We start from the raw sequence: 23,291 nt of genomic DNA on the forward strand, positions 1-23,291 counted from the left end.
ATTACACAGACCCAGGCCAGGTGTTACATCAGTCTGTTATCACCAAGTGACAGCACATCAACAGTTTTTAACTGGTCTTAGGAAAAGCAAAGGTGAAATGAAAATTTAATTCTCCTGGACCTTGGTTCAAAATGCATGTTTCCATCTGCATTGTAAGGAACAAATTTTAATTAGCTTGATTCTCACTGTTTGGCCATGCATTTGTAATCTTTGTTCACACTTTGGAAACGAAAATTTTGATGAAAGAAACTGGACAAGTAATGGAAATCCTGTCTGAGCAGAACAAATTGCAATTATCAAATATGTTGCAGGATGGCTGGCATGCTGCTGCTGGGGAGAGAAGAAAAAACAATTCCTTTCCCTAACATGCCCCTGTCCAGCCTGGCACAGCCCTGTGCTGCACACACAGAGAGCACTTCAGAGTGGAAAGGGCTTTGGTGCCAGGTAGACCTGAGTTCGAATCCTGCCTCTGACCCTTTCTGGCAGGTCACTTAAGTCGTCTGATCCTCAATCATTTCATCTGCAAATGGGATAATGATATCCTCCTTCTAGCCTCATGAGGATTGAAAGAAACGAATTATGTGAAAATGCCTGGCATGCTATAGGGGCTCAGGGAATAACCAAAGGAAGGGTCAAAGGATCTGTGGCTGGGCTGAATGCTTGTGGGCTTCCCAGCTTGTTTTCTATTGAGAAGAACAAAGTGGGCAGGGTTGGGGATGAGTATATAAGGGGCTGCTGCTTGTGGGAAGGTTCTTCCTAGAACTCCTCAGTCTCTCTGGGATAGCACACCACCAGCACCTTTTGCAAAGCAGTCCATTCAGGACTCTGATGTGCAGTTATGAAAGCCCCTGTGTATTCTGTGGCCATGGAGGTCATTTAGCTAAGCACAGCGCACTAATAAGGAAATGAGTTATGAGTTTCCCAGCCAGCAAGTAGGTCAAACAGCACACGTGGAGGGGTGGTTTGGCAAAATATACTATTGAGGGAGCTGTGGAGAGGTGTCAGAGGAGAAGAGAGAGGTCTTGGCTTTGGAGTTTGTAATTTAACGAAGAGAGCACAAATAGACAAAATAACTAGAGCCAGGTATGATGTTCATTGTAAAGATCCAGTGGCCATATAGCCACCCCCCGCCTTTTTTCCTAAACAGTGTCAACATCAAATATTCCCTGAGGTCCTCAAACCACGTGTCCAGGTTTGGGTTCAGAAAATACAATCCCGGGGCGCCTGGGTGGCACAGCGGTTAAGCGTCTGCCTTCGGTTCAGGGCGTGATCCTGGCGTTATGGGATCAAGCCCCACATCAGGCTCTTCCGCTATGAGCCTGCTTCTTCCTCTCCCACTCCCCTGCTTTGTGTTCCCTCTCTCACTGGCTGTCTCTATCTCTGTCAAATAAATAAATAAAATCTTTAAAAAAAAAAAAAAGAAAGAAAATACAATCCCTGTATCTCAATGCGTATCATTGAGGACTCCTTTCTATGATTCCAATGTGCTCCCAGAATTCCCTCCCTGTTAGGAGTGTGGACTCAGTGTGTGATAGATGTGGGCTAATTTTCAGGTTCCTCGCTGACTCTTTTATGGTCCTGGGGAAGCACCTACCCTCTGGACACCCCGGTTTCTTCATCTTTAGAACAATCACATCACAGGGTCGTTGCTGTGATATTTTAAGGGCGGTTTTTAGCACAGGGCAGGGCCTCAGCTAGACCCTTCGCGTGGACACATAAAGGGGATCTATTTTCTTCCTTCAAGGTGGTGGTTTTCCACCTGGGGCGATTTTGTTCCCCCAAAGGGCATTTGGGATGCCGGGAGGAATTTCTGGCCATCACTGTTGGGGGTGGGGGGCTTGTAGGTGCTAACCACTCCACAGTGGACAGCCTTCTCCTGCTCCGCCTGCATTATCTATGGTTTTGGAATTAGAAGCTGAAATGGGCCCATTAGAAGTTTTCATCTCTCTGGAGAGAGGGAAAATGTCCTGATCCTTAATGCCATTTTTACGCTGTGTCCTGTTGGGATGGCCTTGACGTCCTGGCCGCAGCTCCCTGCGAAAGGACGTGTCTCCCATCAGGGGCAACCTGGAGGAGTGTGACGTCCTTATCCATACACTTATCCCCAGTTAAAGACTCCTGCGTCCGCCGTGGGGAGAAGGGCCTGCGCCAAGGAGCGCAACCGAGAGAAGAGAGCCGCGCTCCTCCCCTCCCTCCCCAGCAAAGCGGGGCAGGGCCGTCTGTAGAACAAGGAAGGCTTTGGAGAAAGGCAGGGCTTTTATGGGGCTGCTACTAGGTTGCTTGGGGGCTGACTTAGTGAGGCAGCACACAGCCCAGCGGTGCACTGGAAACACCCCGATTATCGGAAGGCAGGGCACCAAGGAGGCGAGCGCTTGCTCGCTCCCCCAGGGCGGCGGGGCCAACCGGCTGGCCGTGAGGCTGGCACCCAGGTCCAGCCGCCCCCATGCTGACAGTGGCACAGAGTTTGAGGGCACACCACGGCAGGGGAGGGCAAGTTCGTCTTTCCCAGCCTCGGCCCTGGAGTGCATGCGAGTCGGGAAGCGCACTCCAGCTTCCCCCGGGCCGCGCCACCCCGGAATGCTACTGGGGACAGGCGGTCACCGCCGGCTTGGCCGTGGCCGCGTGGGCGGCGGGGGAGGTGGGGCCGCCCGTTGCCCGGTGCTCCGCCGCCCAGATCTGATTTCGGGACCGTGCCTGCGTGCTGAGTCAAACCCCGCGGCTGGACTGGGTCGGCCGCGGGGGCCGCCGAGCCCAGGTTAATGATTAATCTCTGACCGTCGGCCCCTGGCAGCTCTGGAGAGGGCGCTTCGGGAGAGTGGGTAGGGGCCCGCAAGTGGCAGGCAGCCGTGAGGGTGGGCGGAGGGCTGCCCGGCAGGGAGCGCTGGGGGCTAGGAGGAGAAGGACCGGTGCTAGGAGGGAGGGGGTGCTGCAGGAGTCACTCCCTGCGCGGGGAGATTAGAACCTCCTTCCTCCACTCTCTCCCCGCCTCACGCCTACACACACACCCCAAACTCCACCCCCAGGCGCCTCCCAGGCCCCTGCTAGGTTGGGCTACTCCAGGAAGTTTCCATGAAAGCACCAGAAATACTAAGTTACTTTTTCCAGGTGACTGCGAGCCAGAACGCCCCGGGCCCACCTTGGTGAGTTGCAGCCCCGAACTCTGGGCTCTGCTGGGAGGAGGACGGGAAGTTGAAAAGGTCTTGGGACCTGGTGGCGTGGCTTTCATCCTCATGGCTTCCCACCGGGCACCCAGCAGTGAGTGCTTCTCTGTCATCGATCACACCCATGTCCCCGAGTTCGAGGTGGCCACCTGGATCAAAATCACCCTCATCCTGGTGTACCTGGCCATCTTCGTGGTGGGCATTCTGGGGAACAGCGTCACCATTCGGGTCACCCAGGTGCTGCAGAAGAAAGGCTACTTGCAGAAGGAGGTGACGGATCACATGGTGAGCCTGGCTTGCTCGGACATCTTGGTCTTCCTCATTGGCATGCCCATGGAGTTCTACAGCATCATCTGGAACCCCCTGACCACGCCCAGCTATGCCCTGTCCTGTAAGATTCACACCTTCCTCTTCGAGGCCTGCAGCTACGCCACGCTGCTGCATGTGCTGACGCTCAGCTTTGAGCGCTATGTCGCCATCTGCCACCCCTTCAGGTATAAGGCCGTGTCGGGGCCCTGCCAGGTGAAGCTGCTGATCGGCTTTGTCTGGGTCACCTCGGCCCTGGTGGCGTTGCCTTTGCTTTTTGCCATGGGAGTTGAGTACCCCCTGGTGAACGTGCCCAACCACCGGGGGCTCTCCTGCAACCGCTCCCAAACGCGCCACCACGAGCAGCCCGAGACCTCCAACATGTCCATCTGTACCAACCTTTCCAGCCGCTGGACCGTGTTCCAGTCCAGCATCTTCAGCGCCTTCATTCTCTACCTCCTGGTCCTGGTCTCCGTGGCCTTCATGTGCTGGAACATGATGCAGGTGCTCCTGAGAAGCGGCCAGGGCACGCTGGCCGGGAAGGGAAGGCAGCCGCAGCTGAAGAAGTCAGAGAGCGAGGAGAGCAGGACAGCTAGGAGGCAGACCATTATCTTCCTGAGTGAGTCCCGGGTGGAGGGCCTCCTCGGGGCTGGCTTCCCCTCCCCCACCCCGCCGGCTCCCCCTCCCCCACCGCGCCACCGCGCCACCGCCTACGCGCCGCCTAACCACAGTCTTGCCCTAAAGGTGTACGCTTCCTTTGCCGAGACTGAGGAGCATTGATCTGAATGTTGCTTTTCTGTGCTTTGGGAACCTGGGTTACAGTGAGAAGAGCACTAGACTGGGAGTCAGCGTCTGGGTGCGTTCCAGAACAACAGCGCTGTGACTCTGGCAAGTTCAAAATATCTTGAGTAAAACGGAGTTCAATATACTGAGAAATGTGAGGGTCGGATTAGGCGGGGGGAAGGGGGGAGGTGAAAGTCCTCTGAGAAGGACCAAGTTCTGTGGAGATCAAAGGGAACATTCTTCTCCAGCCCGTCTTTACCCTGGAGAACCTTCCTCTGGCAATTCGATTTTGTTCCCATTTTTCTCCTTGGGAGAAGCAAGGNCCCCCCCCCCCCCCAGCAGTGACCTACCCAAGTCTTAAGAAACTGGAGCTCTCAGACATGCACTCCTCAGGGTAGAGCTTGAGTTTCCGCTGTGGTGGCTCTGTTCCTTATTGGAACCGGAAACATGGCAGGGACTGCCCGCCTATTTGATCCAGACAATCTGGTGTCCCAGATTCCTGGGACTTGATTGATCATCCAACATACTCAATTCCGTGCAGAGAAAGCTGTTTGTTTGCCAGACTCTCCTGGTGCAAATATTTAAAGTCAGGTCTTTCTGTGTGTCAGGGAAGAAGGAGCCCACGGTCCACAAGGCCCTTTCCAGTGTGGCATCAGGAAAAGGAAGAAATCATGGTGCTGTTTGTTTTGGTGTGAGAAACCTGAGTAACAGCTTTCAGGGCCAGGGGACTGACATGAAGAAAAATTTGAAGGCACTTGAAGAGGGGTGGAAAGAACCTGGTCTTGTCCCAGCTCTGCCCCTGGCTTCTGCTGTGACCGCACAGCTGACTTGACCTTTTGGGGCCTGTGTGAAATGAGAGGGTTTGCAATTTCTGGATGCCTACTCGGCATTGGGGCTGTGCTAGGTGGTTAATAACTTCCATTTCATAGAAGAGGAATTTGAGGCTTAGAGAAGAGAAGATCTAGTTCAAATAAGTACAGTTCCCACACTCTGACCTTGCTTCTCAGGGCCAGGAGATGAGAGGCTCCTGGTGGCTCTTGTTGAAGGGAAAATGAAACAAAACAGGACTTGACAAGGAAGGTGCTACCTAGATTAGGTGGGTGGTGTTTCTGCCTCCTCGGGCCAGCTTTTGTGGAAGTTGGCGTAGGGAGTCTAGCAGGTGTCGACATCCGGGGGACTTGGGAAGGGCACCCAACCCAACTCCCTCTCTCTCACCCACCTCCTGTTGCCCAGAGTAGTCCAGGAAGAAGTGGATAGGAGATTGGCTTGAACATCCACTGAAAGGCCAGTTCTCTCCTCCCCCATATACCCTTAGGCACATCTTAAACTTTGAGCAGTAATTTATACTTTAGTGTGAGTGAATCCCTCCTCCCTCCCCCTGCCTTTTTTTTGAGCACAGTGTACTCTCTCCCCCTCTAATTTAGGAATTAAGGTTTCATTTGACCAAGGAAAAATAATTGATTTATCTTTGTTCTCTGTTGGACCAATCTCTGTAGGTTTTTTATTATTATTATTATTTCTCTGAATAGTGGGTATTTTTTTTTTTTATTTCCCCCAGTGGGTATTGTTCCAAGTTGCAGTCAGTCTTCATTTTGTAGCATCCAATTGGAATGCCACAGACTTTTACTTAGAGATGAATAGGACCTTGGGGATCATCTCATCCAGTTAGCAATTGCCTGGAATGAGTTTGTTCTCCCTGCTGCTCTCATTCTTTCCTTCTAGTTCTCTCCTTCTTTCTTATAACAACTATATATTAATCGCCCACTGCTTTCCCAGGCATGAAGATTGTTGACTGGCAATCAGGTGCTCCATGTGCGATAATGTCTTAGGGGAATTTACCATTTGTATTTTAGCTCATTTCCTCTGCAGTGAGTTTTCAAATCAGTTCTTGCAAATGTCCCCCTCTCCCAGTGAATTTCAAAGAGCTTTTAAAAATAGGAACTTCACTAATTAACTCAAGTTAGGAAATAAATTAATGGAGTGAAGAGGAAGAAATCATGGCCTGCCTCCATCAGATTAATACAATGCAATTTACTTGGTGGGTTTCATAAAACTTGGGCTTTGGGGCACTTTTAACCCAGAACAACTGAATATATAAGTTGTTTACAAATCGCTGAATTTAGTATAGTGATTAGCTGTCTTTTTAGCATTTCAGTTAACAGATGTATCAAATTAAAACAAATATTTGCTCCTTTCAAACATATTTTGCATTTAATGTGAAATGTAAATGACGACATAGCACAAGATGTCTTTGGAGCTCTTGCGGCAATAAGAAAACAATTAAGGTTTTTCCCCCCTCCTTGTTAAAAATGCTAACTTCTGCACAACAGAAGCAAAATTCATAAATCTACTCAAGATGAGGGAGTCTATGTAGAAAATATTAATTTCCCTTTCTGCATCTTTTACTATCATGCGTCAGTCTGGTGGAGGTGCTGGGCCGGGTGGATCATGCAAACAAATTGGGAAATCAGGGAGATCAGGGAGAGAGAGGCGGGGACGCCTCCTGGCTCTCAAGCAGTTTGCGGGGAAAAACAATAATAATGTGAAAGTGCACATTCTGGGAAACGTGAGTGTGTCTTGCCTCTTGTCAGCTCAGTAAGAAACTGGTACCAGGCTTGTTTCCTTTTGCAAGGTTACGGCTAATATGGTCACGGTAATACTTGCCTGATGCCGGAGGTTGTTGGTCCGGAGAAGAGGAACCACTGCATTTCGCTCTTTATTCCTTGGATGTTAAGGATATGCAACATAAACCTTTCCTTCCAAAGGTTTTCCCGGACCTTCCGTTTTATCTTTCTGACCCTCACTTGGAGTTATTCACGCTGCATGTGACATCTGGGTCCTCGGACTCCCATGTTTGTGTCTGTTGCACACCTGGCCTGCTGTCAAATGTCACCCACTCAAAGTGGGACATCAGAGAAGTTTAAAAGAAGTGTAGTTTTAATTAGTAACTTTCAGGAGCATAAGGTGGTTGGGACTAGGTTACAATTACCTCTTAGAGATCTATAGGCAGTGATTGGCTTTCCACTGTAGTCGTGAAAAGAAAAAGTTTTACAGATAATTGTGAAATTACAAAATTAAAGAAACATTATACAAGACTCAGAACTCTGTAATAATTACACCCTTTGCATTCTGATTTGCCCTCCTGAGTCAGGGAAGGGGGAGTTGAATGTAGGGCAGGAATTGCAGTGTCAACTTGGGTGGCTTATAGGAGAATATCTTGAATATGGACATCATCCATTGTGTGTATCTGGGCAGAAAAAAGATTGAAGAGTTGCTGCTATAATGGCCTGCTCTAAAAAGAAGGTTGATGTGTATTTAGATATGTATGGGGTGTCCAGGGAGAAGCAGAGAGAGCGAGCTGAGAATTGCGTCCTCTGGGTTTCAGACCCCAGCTTTAGAGGTCCAGTCATGTCTCCTGGGTATGCAAGTCGGGGGGTGGGGTGGGGAGGGGCAGCTGAGATGGTGACAGTGGGTTCTCTTTATCTGAGGACAGTTAGTACCTAAAAAGAACTGTTAAAGTTAGCTCCTTAGAATTGAGTCCCAGATTTCATGTGCAAAGAGGTTTGATTGGGACTTCATCATGAATAACAAAAGGGCAAATCATGAAAAGAAATTTGCCTTCTATTTTATGAAACATAGCTTATAATTATATGTTAATTCTCATAATCATTTTTCCAGAATGACACAAGTGCAGCTTTTTTTGAGGGCATAATTTTTCTGACAAAATTACGTGATCGCCTTTGTGTTTGATTTTCTCAGCAAGATGGTACAGAGGGTTTTCTCCCAAGGGCTTCTCTGAATTCTTTGCTATTTAAATCACCCTCACTGAAGTGCCTCTCCTGGCATCGTTCTTGTCAATTTTCCATTCTTTCAGGATTAACTGGTCTAATTTGGCCAGACCTTCCTTTGTCAGTGGCTTCCCTTGTGATTCATGTGTTTCTCTAGCTCCCTGGTCTCTGATTTCATGAAATTCTGCCCCTTGTGTGCAGACCATAGCCCCAAAATATAAGTAATCGAAAAATCAGTCCCTATACCCTAGTGTATATCAACTGATTACATGAAAATGGAGGCCTTACAAAGCTTCTAAGGTGCCAAACGAATTTTAAATACAGTTGACCCTTGAACAGCAAGGGTTTGAGTGACGTGGATCCCTTCCATGTGAATTTTTTTTTCAGTAAATACGGTACAGTCCCGTAAGTGTATTTTTTCTTCCTTATGATTTTTCTGAATAGTGTTTCCTTTTCTCTAGCTTGCTTTATTGTAAGAATATAGTATATAATCCATATAACATATAAAATGTGAGTTAATCATCTGGTTGTTCTTGGTAAGTCTTCTGGTCCAAAGTAGGTTATTCGTAGTTCAGTTTTGGGGGAGTCAAAAGTTGAATGCAGATTTCTGAGTGTGTAAGGGTTGGCGTGCCTAACCTCTATGCTGTTCAGGGGTCAATTGTAGTTGCTTTTTCTTGACTAGTTTAAAAACTGGTCTTACAAGCATGTTTATGTCATTAAATTTCTTATCAAATGCTGTTTCTTTACTGCCAGTGCAGTCTTGCAAGGAAATACCACCAAAATTAACTTAGTGACTTTTTAAATGTAAGATATTATTTTGACTCAAATGTTTGGATATTGCGGGGAAAACGTTTTGCCTCAAGTATTCAGGTTACCACCTCTATTCTGGAAAAGAATTTATTGGTGTAGATGTAGCTGTAATAAATAGTATTTTATATGTATTTTTCTATTTGTGAAATCTGTCATAAATTCAAGTGTCCTGTGATCAGCCTGGCAGACAAATATAATAATGCTGCTTTATTTTTATAATCAGGCTGTCTCAAAGATTTCATTTCTCTGTTGGAGAGATGCATAGTTCCCGTGGAAGGGGATATTGGAACCCCAGTCCCCATTCATTAGCTTGCCTGTTCATCTGTCTTAGTTGCATGCCTCATGGGGGCTGCCAAAGTGTAATAAGGCAGCAGAAGCCTCAGCTGAGCAAAGTATTCAGCTTATTAATGCTAAAACCACTCAGAATAAAATCATTTGTGAGTGGAGACAGCACAGAGGAAGAATATTGAATTAGGAGTCCAGCAACCCCATCCTGCCCCACTAGACAAGGTCCCCTGATCTGCCACTGGGGTGACGCTGTCATCTCTCGCTGCCTTTTCCTTCTGTCCACCTCTCCTGCCGTTCTGCAACCCTGGGACACCTCTACTCCTTGCCTTCTTAGTACTGGAGGGAAGACTGGTCATCACTGCTGCCGTCAGGTCTTGTAAACAGATGAGGGTACGGCCTCACCTGGGCCCTGTCTCTGGTGAGCACCTTTCTCTGCAAGCACCTTTGAAGAGCTTGAGCTTCTGGAATGCCTTTCCTACTTTGTTTCCAGCAAATGTGCTCTCCAGGTAAGAGACCTTGACTTGATGTGTCCTCACTGGAGGAATAGCCTCATCGGCTCCTGCCCTTGTCCAAGCTGTCCTTCTTCATGCCACAGCCACAGGGATCTAACTGATGCCCTCAACCCCAGCCCCATGAAATCCGAACCTCCTAGTGGCTTCCCATGGCTCTTAGTCAAGGACCAACATCCTTAACATAAGGCCCCTCGTGGTCAGCTGCTTCTCCAACTTGATGGAAGGCAGTTCTCCCCTAATCTTAGTCAGCATGGCTGTCATGACAAAACACCACAGACTGAGCAGCTTGAACAGCAGGTAGTTACTGTTTTTACTGTTCTGGAAGCTTCGAAATCTGAAATCAAGGTGCTGGTAGGGTTGGTTTCTGGTGAGACTTCTCTGGTTTGCAAGTTGCCGCCTTCTCACTGAGTCCTCGCTTCGCTTTTCCTCTTTGTGCATGCATGGAGAGAGACAGAGACAGAGACGGAGAGACCTCTAGTATCCCTTCTTATAAAGACACAGGTCCTGTTGGATTAGGCCCCACCCTGATGACCTCATTTAACTTAATTACCTCCCTGAAGGTCCCGTTTCCATATATAATCACAGTGGGGATTAGGGCTTCAACGTGTGTATTTTGAGGGGACAAGATTCAGTCCACAACACCCCTTAATTGCTCCACCCGACTGAGCCCCCTTCAGTTCCTCCAATGGCTCAGGGTCAGGCTCCCTCCTACTACCCAGCCGTGGTGCATACTGGTTGTCCTGGCTGAAATACTTTTCTGTCTTACTCGGTGCTCTACCTGCCCTCTCATCTGGCCCCTTCACTGAGTTGACAACTTCAGATCTGCCCCCTGGAAGCCTGGCCCATCCTCCCAGATGTGATAAACCTTCCTTGAAACAAGACTGACAGTCAAAATTTTACTTTGATTTCTTTTCTTCTTTACTTTTTTTCCCCTAATTTTTCTTTTACAAGTTGAACTGTGAGATTGTTTGATTGATGTCTTTCTTCTAATTCCTTGAGAGCAGGAGCTCTCCCTGATTTTGCTCAATGCTGTACCTCCATCCCAGGATAGTCCCCACGCACAGCAGATGTTCAATGACTATTTGTGGACCAAATAACTAAACAAATGAGTCTCAGCTTGGCGTTGGGAAGTGATGTTCTGTTTTGCCTTGGGCACGTGCACCTATAGAAGTGTGTCATATCTCACAATCCTTTTGGTCAGTCTGAACCTAAAGATGCTCTCTTTAGGAATCTGATTCCTGCCAGTCTCCCAGAAAGTCAGGCCACCATGGAGGACACTTAGGATTTTCTCTCCCCTGATCAGAGACATAGTCTGTGTCAAGCAGCCCCTGAGTACCAGCTTTCACCGTATGTACCTGCCAGAAGTAACCAGGAAATGAAAGTGATTAGGGTGATGTTTAACAGTCCTTGTTAAGCTCTGTTTAACAAGATGTTAATGCAGTGAGACAGCTCTCACAATAATTTCTTAGCAGGCCCTTTTGCCACTTGTTAACAGGGGGGTGCTCAGGGTAATGGGAAGAGGATGCAGTGGGGGTAATATTTAAAAAATATTCAACCCGTATGTGTTCTCTTGCCCCTTATATTGCATGCACTTGTAGCCAACCCCCTCCTGTCTGAGCCATGAGGCTTCTCACTCCAAGGGGACAAGACGCAGGAACTGCCTGGTAGGAAGGTGTGGTTGATCCATTTTTAGTCCAAAAGCTGGATTGCTTGACCTCTCCAGCTAGATGACTGTTGTGAAAGCTAGGCTGTAGTAAGGGGTGCAAAGGGGCCACTAAACTGTATGTGTCTTCCTTTACTGGATCGCCAGCTCAGCCTGGTGGCCCAGATCCGCCACCGCACAGTCGGTTCCAGGGAAGACCATTGCGAAGGGGCTTGAACTTCCTCCTTGGAAGCGGTTGGAGGATGTTAAGGAGTAAAGCAGTACAGGTAAGTCAGTGGTGCAGCCCCTGGGGTGACACATTTCCTGCAGTGCAGCTGGAGTCAACATATAGGCCTAGACACCCTCCCAGATGGAAAAAGAGAAAACCTTTCATTGGGCCACAATCCTGGTAGAGCAGCTGTTGCCAGTTAGTTCTTCCCGCCATTAGCCAGACCTCTGGTTCTCGGTTTGTTCAAGTGTTGCTGCTGTCGCAGACCTCGGTGGTCAGAGACTGACTCTGCCTCCACTCATCCCCGTGACTGCCCAGCACAGAGGCCCCAGCTGCCAGGCTTGGCTTCGGCTCAAGTCAAGAGGCAGCTCCAGGTTGCTGAGCTAGGTCGCAGTAGCTCGAACTCTGGTGCAGTGGCCTGCTTGTCCTCACAGACAATTGCAAGTCCCCTCTTCTTCTGTGATGCCTCCTACGCTGATCTTCCCACAAATGAGGAGCCCTCTCGGTCATCTCTCAGATGGGGGCATAGATGTGGTCCCCGACTATTCTTGGAGCTCCAGGAGACCAAGGACGTTGCACACTCCTTTTTTTCAACCTTCCCTACTCAGGGGCTGGGGACGCAGTGGCTGTGCACTTTGTAGGTTCAGGGATTGAAATACCCTGAGACTGGCTGCTGCTCCTGGAAAGGAGAGAAACCACATAAACTATGATCCTTGGGAAGTTACTGTGGCTTTATCTGCCTTTTTCCTCTCCCTTCCCATGGTAGGCAGAAATCACAGCTGGTTTGGGAAATTCCTGGACTCTGCTGTACGCACACCTGCTCTACTTACTCAATTGAGGTGTTACCAGGAAGGGATTTTGCAGAAGTAATTAAGGTCCCAAATCAGTTGACCTTAAAATAGGGAGATTTTCCTTGAAAATCCTTTAAATGACGCTTTAAATCTGGGCCTAGAGGTCAGACAGGGAAAGTTAGAGATTCAGAGGGGTTTGATGGAGGGGTTTGTTGAGGAAGAAATTCTCCACACTGGCTTTGGAGTTTGAGGGGACCCTTGGTAGGGAATGTAGGTAGCCCAAAGGAGCCAAGAGCCAGTAAGGTCAGGGGGACCCAAATGGGCTCAGGCAGATCTCCCGCAAGAACCCCCAGAAGAGAACTCAGCCTGACCAGTAACGTTAGAGCCTGAGCAGAGATCCCAGCCATGCTGTGGCTGGAGTTCTGATCTATAGAACTGTGAGATAATAAATAGATTTGCTTTAAGCCACTAAGTTTGCATTAATTTGTTATGTAACAGTTGAAAACCAATATACTTCCTGAACTCTGATAAGGGGGCTCCAAGGTAAACATATGTCCTGCCTTAGTTATTTCTTTCAAGACAGGCCCAACCTCTAGAACCTTATCTCTGATAAGTCTCACCTTCCAAGAACTGCACCCCCGGCCCCACCATTCATTGATTCACTGACCCCCTGATCTCATTTACTGACGCCCTGTGAAGTGCTCCATGAATAGGAAGTTTACCAAGCTCCAGGGCACCATAAAACTTTCTTTAGACGGGCACCTGGGTGGCTCAGTCAGTTGGGCCTCTGCCTTTGGCTCAGGTCATGATCCCAGGGTCCTGGAATCGAGTCCCACATCGGGCTCCCTGCTCAGCAGGGAGACTGCTTCTCCCTCTCCCTCTGCCCCTCCCCCCTGCTTGTGGTTGCTGGCCTCTCTCTCTCTCACTTGCTCTGCGCTCTCTCTCTCCAATAAATAAATAAAAGCTTTAAAAAAAAGACTTTTCATTAGATTTTTAGATTCTTATTTGGGGAATTCAGAATGTGTGGGTTTGAGTCCCAGCAGCTGGATTTTTTGGACTCTTGGATACCTCGGTTGTCAAAGAGGAAGATGGTAATGGATTGATCTTCTAATTACCATCCTTTTGATAGCTCTTTTTTCCTCCTAGCCTGGCACTTAGTAGGTGCTGAATAAATCTTTGGTGACACGAAGAATGTCTGGGCTGCATTGCTGCTTCCTGGAGCCTCCCTTACCAGCTCCAAGTGTAAAAAGGTGGGGAGGGAGCCAAACCCTATGCTAAAATCAAGTCTGAATAAGAGAGATGTCTTGGGCTGACAAACTTGACCGTTTTCTGACATGAGGGTTTCTGCCAATTGAAAAACTTGACAAAATTTCCTGTTTGCACTTCCCGTGTGGAAGAGCCGTTCTGGGAGCTGGTGACTTTGTAGGTGTCTCCTCACACTGCTTTGCACATCCCAAGGGTGGCTGGGTACTTGGAGAGCAGTGGCGTTACCAGAATCTGACAGATGGGGACCGGGGGCAAGGCTGCAGTGTCAGATTGCTATTGTACTTGTTAAATGTCTAACTGTCTATGAAACCAAAGGCATGCAGAAATGGGAGTCAGGCCCAGTTGGGAGCGATGAGGTTCATTGAACTTGTGGAGAAAAGCCAGCTTCTTTCTCTAGAAGGCAGGAAAAAAATTCAAATTACCTTAGAAATAAAACACTGCACATGGGATGTTTGGGGAGAGCTGAAGTCATTTGGTCTTTGACTTTATGTATTATTATTCTTTGGAGGACATGATAAACTCTGCAGAAACAAAGTTTTCTGGGAAATTTATGGGTTTGCTTTTTATACGCTGCAATTCTGAAGGATTAAATACCGCGTTGAAATGACAGCTGCATATTTTGTTTATTTAAAGGGTAGCTGATGGGTTGTCACTGTTTTTTAAGTTCAAGTTTGTCTCTACAGGGGAGGCGGATGGGATGCCTTGGTGATTGAAGGTTGTTTTCCAGAGGATAAAGGAAACTTCTATGGAAGCAGGCTGTTTTCCTTCTTGGCTTTGGGGTTTGTTTCCTCACTACTAAATCTCTTGAAAGGTCCACTTCTTCTGGGAGGCCTTCCTGGACTGACTTTTGTCTGTTCCTCCAAGAGACCTTTGAATTCCATTGTGGTGGTTTATTTCTCAAGTAGTTATGAAAGCCTAAAATGTGCATGGTATCATTTGGACTGCAGAGATCAACATTGATTTCCCCCTTCAAGGAACTTGGTATTTCTGGAGTTGGGGCGTCAAGGCATAGATGTGGAGCTTTATAGAAGGAAACGTAAAAATACTCTTGATGAAGGGTGAGGGTAGTGGTGGCTTGTGAAGTAAGCTGGTTCTGGGCTCCAGAATTGTTCACAGTGTAATTAAGTGGACTTCACTTGCCCCAGAGATGTTGTCTACAACCCTGATATTCACAGTGTGGTGTGTGGATTTGCCACATCGACATCAACTGGGAAATTGTAAAATACTGAGTTTTGGGCTGTACACCATACCGACTGAATTATGATCCGTATTGTAAGCAGGACCCTGTGATTGCTACACATGTTAAAAGTATGAGAAGCCCTCATCTACTCAGAGGGGATTCTTTAACTCAAAGGGAACAAAAAAGGATGAGCTGGGAATGGCTAAACTCACTGTTTGTGATAAGAACTATGAACAGCTTGCTGTGTAGTTCTAACAGGTAGGAATTTGCTCCAGGACACTTGGCCTCAAGAAACTTCACATTACTGTATTTTTATTTTTATTTTTATTGTTTGTTTGTTTGTTTATTGGCTTCACGCCCAGTGTGGAGCCCAATGTAGGGCTTGAACTCACAACTCTGACATTAAGACCTGAGCTGAGATCAGCAGTCGGAAGCTTAACTGACTGAAACACCCAGGCACCCCTTACGTTGCACCATTTAAAAAAATTTTTTAAAAGACTTATTTATTTATTTGTTTTAAAGAGGGAGAGAAGGGGAGAGAGAGAACACAAGCAGGACCAGGGAGAGGGGCAGTGGGAGAAGGAAAGAGGGGGAAACTCAAGCAGACTCCCTGGTGAGCACGGAGCCCTACAAGAGGCTCAGTCTCACGACACATGAGATCATGACCCGAGCAGGAATCATGAGTTGGATGCTTAACCAACTGAACCACCCAGGCACCCCCACATTACTTTTTAAAAAAATCTGGACCCCGGCCTCCATTTGCAGAATAGTGAATATTCAATCTCAGTCAAATGTGGGGGGGAGGCTTCCCCTTCTTCATGTGGTTTGAAGATTCAAGCATTGTGCTGCCACGGCTGCCCCGGGACTGGGACCCGCCAGCCAAGGGGCCAGCCTGTGTATCAAACCATCATCATGAGCGTAGAATTATATCCACTTTTCAGGATTGCTCAAAGTCATCACCCATTGAGATTTGAGCCGGGATTTGACTCCAAAGTCCATGTTCTTTCCCTAAATAGGAAGGCAGTGTCTTAAGAGAGGATGTGTTCTAGCTGGGGGCCATTTTCTGGGCAGTGAGGGATGGGGAAGAAAGAAACCATAATGCCAAGCCTCATGTGCGTTTGTCTTGCTTTTAGGCTACCTGGCAGCTTTTGAATATCCTTCTTGTGTTTGGAGGATTTCCCTCTCTTTGGGTCCTGCTTCCCAAAGGCAGTGGTCAGAAACTTGCTTTCCCAGCATCCCTTGCAGCTAGGGTGCAGCATGTGGCCTGGGCTGCATCAATCACCTGTGTTGGCATGAGACGCTCATTTGGAAGAGAGTGATGGAAGGGAGCAGCAACCACACGGAGTCTCCTTGGGAACAGGGCCAGTGCGTGACAAAGTGGCATTGAGAGGGAGCAGAGTCACTTTTAGAGCAAAGACAGAAGAAATAAGGGTAGCATCCTAGGCCAGGTGTTGTCAGTGCCTCTGTGGTAGGGTCTCCATGGGCATTCTGGTGGGATGGTCTGATGTCATTCTTGGTTGTGTACCCAATTCTCTGGCCCTCCCCGGGCTTATATAAAAACAAACACAAAAACAACCACAAAAAACCCCCAATCACTTCATTTCCAGTAAACTGGAGTGGGTTTTGTTGTTTGCACTCAGGACTCTGTGAGTCCAGACAATAGGTAATAGAACAATTGGATTGGAGTCGGGGGCCTAACGGGGAGCAGTAAATAGTGAATCTAGATTGGAAGCTAGATGGAGTCGAATAAGAAGGAAGTCAATGGCTAGTGTAAAGGATTCACACCAGGTATTAGAGGCAGTGGTGAGCCATGGAAGGCTTTAGAGAAGAGGAGTGGTGGGAAGGAGTGCAGGAAGACTAATGAGGCCCTGGTGTGTGTTGCAGGCAGAGGAGTCAATGTGAGGAGCATAGGAGTGGAAGGGGTGCTGGTACCATGCGTCCTAATGATGGTGAATGGACAGGTTTGGCTGTGAAGCAATATGAGAGGTGGCAGTTGTCAACCCTGCTACACAGAATCATATGTGGAGTGTTAAACCATGCCCCTCTCCATTTACATCAGAATCTTTGGGGATGAGGCTCTGCGCATCTGTATTATATCAGTTCTGTGGGTGATGCCAGTGTGGGGCCAGGACTGAGAGCTGGGGAGGAGGGGCCTGGAAAAACAAACTGGGCCTGGAGACCTTTTGGGTGGCTGTACCAAGGTTCTTTGACTGCAAGCCACAAAACCTGATCCTGATGTATTCAGAAGAAAAAGATAATTTCTGGAAGCATCAGTTGTAGCTCACAGCGCCAGAGGAAAGGCTAAAGAACCATGCTGTTCAGGGATCTAGGGGAAGAAGTTTGTGGATAGCCTGCTCCACCGACAGGGTGAGATTAGCTTCAGGTATCCTCCCATCTTTGTTGTCACTGTAGCCAAGGTCAGATTCTCAGGGGTGACTCTTCCTGGGCTGGCCTGGGTTGTGCTGTGCTCCCTGGGGAGGCTACGAAATAGGACAGTGCCAGCAAGACTCCATGTGAGGAGAGGCATGGTCCCCACAGGAAAGCCAGTGACTGAGCCCAGAAACAGAAACAACAGACCTCCTGCAGGGCCTTGCAAAATGTGGTGATGGGCGCCATCATTGTTGAGTTTTTTGGTTCTCTGTTCTTGTGGTTTATCCCTCTGTATCCTCTCCCGCCCCTTGCTGAGTCCTTGCTGATGCTTCACAGGGGTCAGGTCATCTTAGTGTGTGAGGTAGTTGGAGGGACAGGGACAAGGGACCAGCAGCAGGGCCTCTCCCTTCCAAAACGCGGCTGTGTTGGGAGGCCGGTTAATGCCAAATCCATGAGGCGGGTTTCCTGCCTGGGAACCTGACTCATTCGCCCGGGTCGCTGAACAGGTATTACACTGTAGTTTGTCATCACCACAAAATCAGTTTCTATCTGGACCTCAGCCTGGAACACAAAGGTCTCCGGCTGTGCCTCCAGGTCACACGTGCCCTTTGCTTCCTCGGGCATTTTCCTCGTAGGTCTTTCTGTGATGCTAACCTTCAGCCAGGACTCCTTGTTTCAGGTGTCGAAGCCCACCCTTGAGGGCAAGTGTATTTACCATGTAAAATAGGGAGTACATGAGCCGCAGTCATTGCCTTCTGGAAATCGAAAACATTATTTAAGAAAGAAAAAAGTCACTTGTGAAGAGTTTACTGGAGCAGGTGTTTTAGTTTCATGTTGTAACCCTGTTCAAACTTTGATTTTTTATTCAGCTAGATGCCATCCCTGGGGCAGTCCCTGTCGTTCTCCCAGCACGGTGAGAAGCAAGGAGGCCGCCCTCCAAAGCGCAGTCTTCAGGTCTCTCCTCCTGCTGGTGATTCCAGGGCGGGAGTCGCAAGCACCCTGAGCCTTTTCTGGGGGGCCTGATGTGAGCTGTGTACAGAGAACAGGTGGTGGGAATGGGACCCGCGAGGCCTTCACCATCAGAGGACAAGGCCGTGAGTGTGCAAACACTCTGTCTTGAGTGGTGCAATGATGGCAAGAGTGGTGTGTTCGTTCCCCGTGACTCCTGTCACGAGTTCCACAAAGCTGGTGGCTCAAGACAGCAGAAATGTGTGTTCTCCCAGTTCTGGAGGCCGGAAGTCTGAAGTGGGTTTTACAGGCTGAAGTCAAGGTGCCAGCAGGATGCACAACCGCTGGAGGCTCAGAGGAAGAACTGCCCCCTTGACTCCCCCAGTTTGGTGGCAGCTGGCCTCCTTGGCTGTGGCCACGTTACTCCAGTCTCCAGGGCCAGCATCTTCCAATCTCTCCCTGCACCATCTTCTCGTCGTCTTCTCCTCTGCGCGTGTCGAATCTCTGTGTCTCCCTCTCCTAGGGGTCCGTCTGAGGCATTACGGCCCACTCTGTTTGTTCAGGATTATCTCTGTGGCTTAGCTTAGTCAAATGTGCCAAGACCCTTTGTCTTTATCAGGGAACGTTTACAGATTCTGGGGGTGAGGACCGGGTGTTCCGGGAGGCCCTTTCTCAGTGCACTGTAAGGTGGCACACGGACGCAGAAAGTATACATTGAACGTGGTGCGTGAGCATAACCTGAGTTACAAGGAAATGCTGTAGAATATGACGGAAGGCGTATGTTCGGATCCCCTTTCCATCACTTCCAAGTGTGTGTGACCTTGGGCACAGTGACTCAGAACTTCAATTCCATCGTCTCTATGTTGGACGGACGCCGACCTCAGAGGCTGATTTGAGCTTCAGTGGGAAATCAGTGGAGGCTTCAGGGCACAGCCTGGCATGAGGTAGGTAGGAGCTCCATAAAATCGAGTTTCTTACAGTGACCTTGTCATTATTGCAGGAAGAATTCTGGTTGGGGACTGGAGAGGACTTTGCTTTCGTTCTTGCAAGCCCACAGGTGCATCATCCTTGTGCATCTCAGCTTATCTCTTTGAGGAAGATGGAGGGGGTGAATTTGAGCTTGTCTGAAAAGTCTCCATAGAAATGACACCAAAGGGGAATCCGGGTTCTAGTCTCCGGCACTTCATGGAATAGAAAATCTGTGAAGGCTCTTCTCTACTGGAAAGATGCATGGATGTTTGCATTTCATTCCATCATACAGCATTGCCAGGTGCAACATAAACATGTTTGCAGTTCCTTTTCAGAGTAAAAGTGGCAGCCCAGGGAAGGTGATTCTTGATGGCTTTGAGGAGCCTCTGGAACATTCTCAGATAGTCCTAGATGTGTGCTCATCCCAGCTAGAGAGGTTCTGGCTCAGAAGCTCCCTGGGGGCCCTACACTTCTGAAATTGTTTGCCTTTGACCTTTCTTCTGTAGGAAGTTACCGTAAGGGCAAGAGCAGCTCCAGGCCCCGGCAGCCCATTCTGGGTGGGAGCTGTTGATGGACGTGTTGATGTTTTCCTCACGCACCTGTAAGGCCAGGGCGTTATTGGCCATGGCAATCGATATATCAAAATGAATTTTTGGAAGAGTGTCATCAAGCTGAGCTTTATTTCCAAACACACACACAAAAACACCTCTGGCCCAGGGAGGGAAAGATGACTTTCAATGTGAAATAAACAAAGTTGATGGCTTAGACATTACTTACGTCATGCTACTTGATCTGAGATGTAGGCGCTGTGGTAACCAATTGTTCCCAGAATCCACATTCCTGACACCCATTAAAACTCGTGGCATTGAAATCGTGTTCTCTCCATTTTGCCCATTTTAATAATAATAACGAGAACGTTAAAATGACATTCTGAATTTATATTGCACTTGTCTGCACGGTGCTCTGAGCACTTTCCAGACAGTGTCTCATCAATCCTCATCACAAAGCAGTGGAATGTTGGTAGCAGGTAATATTTGCAATTATATTTGACTTAGTAAAGAGCCCCCTGGGCTGGAAGAAATTCCGGGGATATGGGATCATGCTGTCTTGTGGGTACAGAAGAAGTGGAAACTCTGTGTTCTGGCCTGGCTCTCAGCTTTGCCCATCTCTTCTTGCCTCTATTTCTCTCTGTCAAATGGGATAACAACACCCCTCATCTTGGGGGGGTGGTAGCGGAAGGATCTGGGTGCTGATCCTGTTAGCTTACTGTGTGGTCTTCGGAGTACTTGCTTTGTGCCTGGTGTTCTAAGTGTTCTAAGAACTTTTGCATATCCATTCATTGAATTCTCACNGCCTCTATTTCTCTCTGTCAAATGGGATAACAACACCCCTCATCTTGGGGGGGTGGTAGCGGAAGGATCTGGTGCTGATCCTGTTAGCTTACTGTGTGGTCTTCGGAGTACTTGCTTTGTGCCTGGTGTTCTAGGTGTTCTAAGAACTTTTGCATATCCATTCATTGAATTCTCACGAAGACCCATTGAGGTGGGTATAGTTCTTCACTCTACAGATAAGCAAGTTGAAATGCAGGGAGTTTAAGGAACCTGCCTGAGGTCACACAACAATTAAGCCGCAGAGGTATGTTTGACCCTGGGCTGCAGGGCCAGAGCCTGTGGTGTTGCCACTGTTGAGAGCGCCTTGGCCTTTTCTCTTGCAGACAGTACACAAACACACACGTGTACACTTGCACACACAGCACGCAGAAGTTACACCGAGCAGTATTCACCCGCCCTTACATGAGAATGTGAAATGCCATTTGATGTTTTCTACTCATTTCATTAATACAAATGGCAGCCCGAGCCACTAAATTGATTTTGTGATCACGGGCAAGACTTGACCCACAGTTGAAAAGCTTTGCACTATACCATAAGCCTTGTGGATTCTCACGGGAACGAGCTTGGGAAGAGAGAGGCAGGGTGTGTGTGGTGGGGGGCACGGGGGCTCGGAGGACACCAGAAAGTGTGAGGTGTGGCCCTGGGTCTGCCCCCACAGTGTCCCCTCCTGAGGTGACCGGTTTGTGTCTGAAGACGGGTACCCGGGCCTGTGGGTGGGTGCGAGCAGTGGCCACTTCACGGTCCTCTCCTGCCCTGCACTGTAAGGGTCTCTAAATGTCTCCTCAGCCCGCGTGCCTGGGCTTCACCTCTGAGTGAAACCAAGGTCTTACGGAGCAGCCATTATGTGCTGGGCGCGCAGTGACCTGGTTCTGTCTGGGAAGGCTCCAGAGAAGCATCTAAGGCCTTGTTCCAGACTTGAAGGAAATTTCAAACCCTCAGGTGAAGGGAGGAGACAGCTGAGAGCGGAAAGGAGTCAGATAGCCTCAGATTCCTGTCCTACCTGTCTCCTCCTAGTAGTGAGACCTCGGACAACATGCTCGCCCTCTCAGAGCCTCTCTCTCTGGCTACAGCTGAAGCTCGCGTGAGAGAATGATGGTGGAAATGTTTGCTGGAGCATAAAGTGTTAGGAGGAGGTGAGCAGCCCTTGTCATGAGCAATAGTGCCACACACGGAGAACCTGGAGTACCAGGGAGTGGCAGGAGTGAGGGGAAGGGATGAGTGTGCTCTAACAGTCAGTGAAGACTTCCTGGAGGAAGCAGCATTTGAGCTGAATCTGAAGGGGCATTTTCAGTTCCTGGCCAGAAAGATCATGCTTGCACTCAAGGGGGTGGACAGAGATAAGCAAGCTCCGACTAGGTGCGTCTGATTCATGCTTATGAATAATCAGGTCATAACTCCGACTCATACAAGAGGATCCTGAGCTGCTTTCCTGAGTTTAACCTACCGTGTTGGCCTGAGGTCACCAGTGCACAACCACTTCATTTGCTTAAGCCAGGGGCCAGCAAACACATGGGCAAGGCCTGTTTCTTATAGTTCGTGATACCTATAACATAGGCCTGATTTTTTTTTTTTTTACATCTTTAAAGAATTGTAGGGAAAAAAAAAAAGAATATGTGATTGACTACGTGGCCCTATTAAGGCCTAAAATATTTACTACCTGGCCCTTTAAAGAAAAAGTCGGCCAACTTGGTGCCTTAGGCCCCCAAGTCCACGATCATTGTTTTCTTTTGAAGGCCTTACTTAGTTCTGAATCACCCTTTACTCATTCTTCCTGTCCTACGGCCACATCCCAAGGGCCCTGGAGAGAAGGGGAAAATGTGCACGTAATTGTTCATTTTCTCGCTGCACGGCTGTCAGGAGTTCCCTTGCTTTCCTCTCACAGCACATGAATATGTAACGCTGAGCGTGTATAGATTTAGTTCTTTTGACGTGTGGCACATCAGTGATTAGTGCCAAATGCCAAAATGCTGGGCTACAGCCGTGATGCCATTTATAATAACGTTCACAAGAATATTCCCCCGTGAGGCAGCTTTCCAGCTTTCCAACATAAATAACGCGGGAGGCCAAACTGCAAACATGATTTCTCTTCATGCTCCACCTGGCCATTTGTAATAAGCAGGCGATGTGAAATTTGATCTTAAACAAGCAGTTCAACCTGGAAAATCATCATGTCTTCGGGCCCCTCGTTTATTTTAAAAATCAAAAGAAAACCGAAGGCGAGTGGCTACTTGGTGTGTGTGCGTGTGTTTTAGCAACAGTACCTTGATGACAGGCTAATGTGCGGCTCCAAAATCAAGGGATTGTGGGTAGAAATAGCCTTTCAGACACGCGGAGACAATATGCCAAGAGGCTCTTAGAGCAAACGGCTGTGGAGGAGGACAGATTACTGTAACAGCTCTTTTGAAAATATAGAGTCGTCCGGGGCAGCTGGCTGAGCCACGGCCACACTTGACAACCGTGGGACTTTTGTTACAGGAAGATTAGACGCCTTTGGACGGTCTGAGATTGTCCTTGTCTTTTCCATATAGAAAAACGCGACTACTTAGAACAGAACGTTGAAGAAACCTCCGGATTGAACGCCTTCCAGAGAAGGGATAGTTTGGGGAGAAACACTTTAATTTGCTTCCGGCGACTGGGGGCTCGTTCCTGAAGTGGTTTCATTCAGATGTGAGCTTAGATGGCTCTGAAGAGAGAAGCGATTTTTTTTTTTAACCTTGGGGCACACAGAGTATTGATGTTTTTCTGAGCCCTCAAGCACGTCTCACAACGCACAGCCTAGAGAGGTGGCCAGGATCAAGGTGGCCAGGATACGTTTTGTTTGTTTGACCTGGTGCTGTTCTGTTGGTTGGTTAAAGAA

General features: G+C 48.4%; 1 protein-coding gene across 1 annotated transcript in view; it reads left to right on the forward strand.

Annotated features, from left to right (window-relative positions):
- The first annotated feature begins 2,813 nt into the window (after window positions 1–2,813).
- The window catches only part of GPR39 (G protein-coupled receptor 39), a 208,519-nt gene continuing 188,041 nt past the window's right edge, over window positions 2,814–23,291 (forward strand). The window contains exon 1 of the mRNA XM_002928127.4: window positions 2,814–4,086. Coding sequence (XP_002928173.1) covers window positions 3,231–4,086 — 856 coding nt within the window. The 5' untranslated portion in view covers window positions 2,814–3,230. The remainder of the gene's footprint in view (window positions 4,087–23,291) is intronic.

This window comes from Ailuropoda melanoleuca, chromosome 2 (genome assembly GCF_002007445.2).
Source record: "Ailuropoda melanoleuca isolate Jingjing chromosome 2, ASM200744v2, whole genome shotgun sequence".
NCBI lineage: Eukaryota > Metazoa > Chordata > Mammalia > Carnivora > Ursidae > Ailuropoda > Ailuropoda melanoleuca.